Genomic DNA, 6,000 nt, shown 5'->3' with positions numbered 1-6,000 from the left:
TCAGAAAAGCCTGAAGTGGCAGTGCTGGAATCTGAGCAGGGAAAACCCAACCACTCGCAGTTTAGGAGCAGTTTGATCCCCCTTCCAAAGCCCAGCTCTAGAGTGAGTTTTGTTTTACTGGGAGGGTGGGCAGGGCCTGGCACAGGTGCCCAGAGCAGCTGTGGCTGCCCCTGGATCCCTGGCAGTGTCCAAGGCCAGGCTGGACAGGCTGGGAGCAGCCTGGGACAGGGGAGGGTGTCCCTGACCATGGCAGGGGTGGGACAAGATGAACTTTAAGGTCCCTTCCACACCAAACTATTCTATGAGGGTTTTTGTCCATATTTACTAGTAAAAAAAAATCACATTACAACTTATGAGACATCTGAACTCCCATTTGTGGGGGCATTTTGAGTCCCAAATGCATTACAGAAGCGTGTACCCCAGAGAAGGGAACAGGAGCAGAAGAGACAGACAAACATGGAGAGAAAATGTGTAAAGTGGTATTATGTTATTAAAACATTACATTAGAAATAAACAGAACATAAACCAAAAATAGGTTTTTACCAGGTTTAACTTTTTTCTTTTTCTTTTTTTTCTTTTTTTTTTTTTTTAAATTCAAATTGACCCAAAGCAAAAACTTACATTGCAAAGGAAGAACAAAATACATAATCGTATTGGTAACACAGCATTGCATGGAAGCTGTACTTGTGGACAGGTTTTTTCCTCCAAACCAGCCTATCCTGGTAAAGATGCCATATCTTTTCTTTTGCCTCTGGGTATTTATCTGAAGACTTTGTCCAGATGTGTTCTCCTATGATTGCCAACCAGAGCCAGAAAAACGAATTTTCCACGCTATCCCAAGGAAGCCAGAGTTATTCCAAGCATGAGTGATAGTGAATTTAAAAAAAAAAAAAAAAAAAAGAAAGAAAACAAACCCAAAACAAAACAAACCCACTCGAGCTTTTCAAACTAACAAGTATTGTCTATAATGTAAATAGTTTAGAAATATGGTAATTAAATAATCTAAAAAACACTCTTACTCTGCTGTACATTTATAAACATAAATATTTACAAAAACTTTCTGCTTTGTTTTAAAGGATGAGGTTTGCAGTTTGTTAATGATCAGAGTCTTTTACTCATATTGATTCTTTGGTGTGTTTGCCAATTTTTTAAGGTTTATTAAAAGTGTTCAACCGTGAATTTTAAGGTAACGGAACGAGGCTACATCACAAGTCTCTATTATGCACTTCTCCTTCCACATTCTAGTCCAAATGAAAAACAAAAGTCAGTTTGTTCTTCAAAGTATTTGTGCACAATATTGAAAATAATAATTAAAAAAAAAGACCAAATTCCCCCTTATTGAAATTTGGGTAGGATTATCAATGAATAATCCCACTTTATCTGCACTTGAGCACATGGATAACCAGAGATAGTGCACAGGACTATCAGTAGGTTCAGACCCACGTGTGCTGTGGTGCTTTGCAAGAATTAAGGTGAGAAACCAGCTACAAGAGATGGCTTAGCATTGCAAAAAAGGGTGAGGGCTTCCCTCCACCCTGGGGAGAGGAGAGGATGAAAATTAATTTAGAAGAAAGGCTTTTTACTGGCCTGAAACATATGTGTGTTCCCTTTTAGATGTCAGTTACTTAAAAGAAATAACCAAAAAACAAACCTCAAACAATAAATAATGGAATTACACATTTCTTCATTAAATAGCATTCTTGTTACCAACAAAGTCTTTCATAATTTTCTTCAGTCACAGCAACAGACAGAACAAATAATTTGCCTTAATATAGATTGCAACTAAAATATACTCTAGATTACCTTAGAAAATATTACTGTAAAAATTCATTGGGGAAGGATGTTGGTTTAGACCAACTTACAACTGTAGTGAACAATACTAAGTCTGTTCTGCTTGTTTTGTTTTGTTTTTTTTTTTAAGAAAACAGTTTTAAGCTCCTGATTTCATGTCAGAAAACAGAAGATTTGAGTTAAAACCTGCCAGTTTGCCCTGTCTTAGCACTGGAGAGCTCAAAGACTGGAATGGCTGATCTTCCCTCCACAGGGGCCAAGAGGTTTGAGCCATGCACTCCAGCTCACAGCTTGTCCCTACTCCACAGATACAACCAGGAGGAAGCACCACAAGCTCTACAAACCAGTGCAGGGTGTTAGGCTGGACTTGCTCACTCCCACAGCCAAGATGTGACCTCCTGGTCACTGCTCCAGCAGCTGGACTTGAACTGCTACAAGCTGGAGATAAAAAGGTTCAACGGCCCATTGCCAACCCTGTGAGCCATGAATCTCCAAAATCCCTCATTGTCTGCAAACCTGATGCAATGCCAGCCACAATAGGGACAGCTAATCCTCCTTGCTTGCCATGGTTCCATGCATCCATTAGCAGTGATAAGGTTCATTCTCAGGGAGCTGCAGTCCAGGGTTATCAAATATTAAAAGGAACTAGCAGAGTTAAATAATATGAGTTTACCTGCCTTACCTTGCTTTTCCTATTTTTAACACTAAGTATTTTGAAAGTGACAGTGTGAAACTAAAAGCCATCATCATTCCTTTCATCTCCCACATCGGTTGGTGCAATTGCTACAAAAGCACTCCTACTATCAGAGGGGCTCTTCTGGAGCCAGGCAGATGCCAAAATAAAAGTAGAGAACACTGGCAAGAACCTTATGCTGAGTCTGTAATGCCTTGAAAATAAAGAGGGAAACAACTGCACATTTTGGCCCAATCTTTTGATCAAGAAATTAATTTTTTTCCTACGATCAGAAACAAAACTCTGCAACAGATCTTTTAATACCTGAATTTGAAAGACACATTCAGTAGCCAGATTTCAGCACTCCTCTCAGTTTCTGCTTTCAGATTAATTGCAAAATTTGAACTTTCAATGTCAGTGGGGCTTGTCTTCTTAGTTAATAACTTATGTGCACTTCCCGCTCTCTAACCTGAAACAAACTGAATTTCAGAGCAGTCAAAACAACCCCCACCCCTAACACTGCTTTTAAAACCAAAGGGTTTGGCCAATTTACCTTTTTTTGTTTTTTTGGACACAACTTGGCCGAGAACCCGTAGATAAAATCTCAACTGAAAGTGAAATAAAGCAGGTTATACATTCATGAAATTCAGGGAGTAATAATGAACAGGAGCTGCTGCATCATTTCTGTAATGTCATACCAACACTACAGAGAGGCAGCAGCTCCTGCTCTCACAAATAATGCACTGAGCCTAAATGAGGAATAGTGGGGGAATCACACATCAAGGGAAAATACATCAGAGAGATTATTGCACAGGAGGCACTGCATGAGCAACAGAATACATTGGCTTCAAAAAAAAATCTAAATTTGTTTCCTCTTAAGTTAATGTAAAAAATACAGAGGCTATGCCTCTCTGTAGTGTACTGTCACTGGTAAAAACAGACTTACAAACAGCCCATTCACCAGGGAATATTGGGAAAGAGGGCCTGAATTCTCTGGGCATCCCAACTACAGTAATTAGGAAAAGAAAAATGCCAAAAAAACCAAAAAACAAGCCAATATATAGACCTATAGACCCTCAAATTGAGCAGGGTAACTGCATTTTTTTCCTCAATTTCCAAATTATATTCATACAGTACCCAAGGACATGTCAATTATCCCCTCTTCCCTCTGTCCTGCAAAAGAAACACCTGGCAGAGACAGAGGTCCTAAAAACAAGGTTCTGGAGGTCTATCTGTATCCTTTTGCAGGACTGGTGCATTGATTTCCAGACTTTTATGTTCTTGCATCATTGCTCAGCATGCCAGCTCAAACCAAGCACTTCCCTCGAGGGGCTGCCTTCCATCTCCACGGCAAGTCTGCACACATAATGTGAAAACAAACAGAAAACCAACAGCAATTTTTAAAATGCAATATTGTATAGAAAGCTTGGACCTTGTAAACTTGGACCAAGAAACCAAAAATTAAGACCTTCTAGCGTGTGGTATAAAAAACCCAAGGAAGTGTATACCTGCCTTCTGACTTCACAGAAAAATCAGAATTTGCATAGGATATACTTTGTGCAAGGCAACAAGCCTCTTCAGTATCTGGAATAGAACTAAACTTGCTCACAGTTCCTCTCTTCATGGATATCAGATATCATCAAATTTGTGTTTTAAGTAGTCTTTCATGACCTTGGCAATGGGTAGTTCATCAAGCAGTTTGAGGTTTTGAAGGCCTATACACTGACGGATTTTAATTCGGCATAGATCTTGCAAGTTTCTGGGCTGTCCTGAAAAGACAAAAGGAACACATAAAAATAAAATGATCACATTTTAAATGTATTGTAAGACATCATTTACTCTGCAAAATGACAGGGGTTTGCTGTTTCCTAAGAGGGAGAGGGAAGGGGAAAATTACAAGAGAATCACAAGTTAATACCTTTTTAATGAACTCAATGAAATCAAGGGATGAGTCCTGAAAACATTTTTATATGCACATAATTTTACTGATGCCAGTGTAAAGTGATTTTCACCCATGTGAGGATTCCCACCAGGTGGCAACATATGCTTATGCATTACAGAACAGCAGAACTCCTCCATTTAACTTTTTGTGGATTTTTTTCTATACTTGAGGGAAAAACCCCTCAGTCTTGCTTTTCTTTCAAACAATGAGACAGAAACTTCTAAGTTCAGCTGTAACAGGACTAGGAAGTTTCCTTAGAGAGTAAGGATTTATAAAAGTTATTCCAGGATAGCTGTGGCACAGTTAAAGACTGGGGTTTTCTTTGCCATCTAATGAAAAGATAAAGCCTTCAGGCTTTGGATGCAGCCAAACCCTCATCCAACAGAAAGGGATGAAAATGTGAATTAACCACTGTCCACAGAGGAAAAGCTTTACTGATGTCACACTGTCCTAGGCTGTCCTTTCTCCCAGATTTGCCCTAAACCAGGACAAATACAAACTTCAGCATTCCTGTCCAGGATTTTCCAAAATTATCAATTCTCTTTCAAGCTCATTCTTACCAGGAAACTACTCAAAATCAAACACCTTGAGAAAAATTGAGGTTTGGTCCCTATAACCAAAATAATCTCAAAAAATTTAATCAAGTCTTGTATCTGAATGCACCCAGCAATGGATCCCAAGGAAGAAAGAAAGAGAAAAAGAGCAGAACAACAGACATTGAGAAATCCTGCCCCAATAAACCCTTCTAGCTTTCAGCACTGGTGCCTTTGGGCCTTCCTAGCCCAGAGATTGCACACAGATCTATGTCTTTAATAGCTGTGAATAGCTTGTCCTTTGTAAATCTGTCTAGTGTTTTTTGAACCCATTCATACTTTCAGTATCCAAAACATCCTGTGGCAACAAATTTCACAATATAATTAGGCGTTGGCTGGAAAACTGCAAAGTAATTTTATTTATTTTAGATCTGCTTCCTGATGGCTTTGTTGCATGCCTGCCATTCTTTGAGTTACAAGGAAAATAATGAATAATTGTTCCCACGCCAGTCATGGTTTTACATACCTTTATATAAACCTCCATCCTCCACTCCTGCTTGGTACCTCTTCCCAAAGCTGAAAACTGCAGCTAACAACCCCCACCATGGGAACCACTCCAAACCTCTGAACAAACTGCCTGCCTTTGTGCTTTTTCCTCATTCTGCTACAGCTTCTTTGGAGTTATTCCAGTAACACATCAAAGCTGTGCTAATCAATATTTTGATCATCAACTTAACTGTGTAAGCCTCTTTTTCTTAATTTTTTTTTTTCCTCCAAGCCAAGACTTGGTTATGGGACCTGATGAATGCAAAATTCAAAACACTCAGCACCCTGAACAATGTAGGTGCTTCTGTTGGTATCTATAGAAATGGGCTGACAGACAGGTAAGGATTTTTAGACACTGGGATTTATCTTAAGCACTAAAATTATCCAGGGCAAGCCAGCAGAAGTAATGCATGAAAATAGTCTCAGTCTGCTTTTAAGGAAATTAGGTTAGAAATTAAAAAAACATGAAAATTTTGAGTTTCCTTTATGTAAATTGAAAATACTTTTATTATACT

General features: G+C 39.0%; 1 protein-coding gene across 2 annotated transcripts in view; it reads right to left on the bottom strand.

Moving 5' to 3' along the window:
• Positions 1-457: 457 nt before the first annotated feature.
• Positions 458-6,000, bottom strand: part of ASB7 (ankyrin repeat and SOCS box containing 7) — a 30,522-nt gene continuing 24,979 nt past the window's right edge. For both annotated transcript variants that reach the window (XM_036389862.2, XM_036389863.2), the window contains one exon: positions 458-4,233. In XM_036389862.2, coding sequence (XP_036245755.1) covers positions 4,094-4,233 — 140 coding nt within the window. In that variant the 3' untranslated portion in view covers positions 458-4,093. The remainder of the gene's footprint in view (positions 4,234-6,000) is intronic.

The sequence above is a fragment of the Molothrus ater genome, chromosome 13 (genome assembly GCF_012460135.2).
Source record: "Molothrus ater isolate BHLD 08-10-18 breed brown headed cowbird chromosome 13, BPBGC_Mater_1.1, whole genome shotgun sequence".
Taxonomy (NCBI): domain Eukaryota; kingdom Metazoa; phylum Chordata; class Aves; order Passeriformes; family Icteridae; genus Molothrus; species Molothrus ater.
Note: the sequence above shows the minus strand (reverse complement) of the source record. Positions and strands in the feature narration are given on the sequence as shown.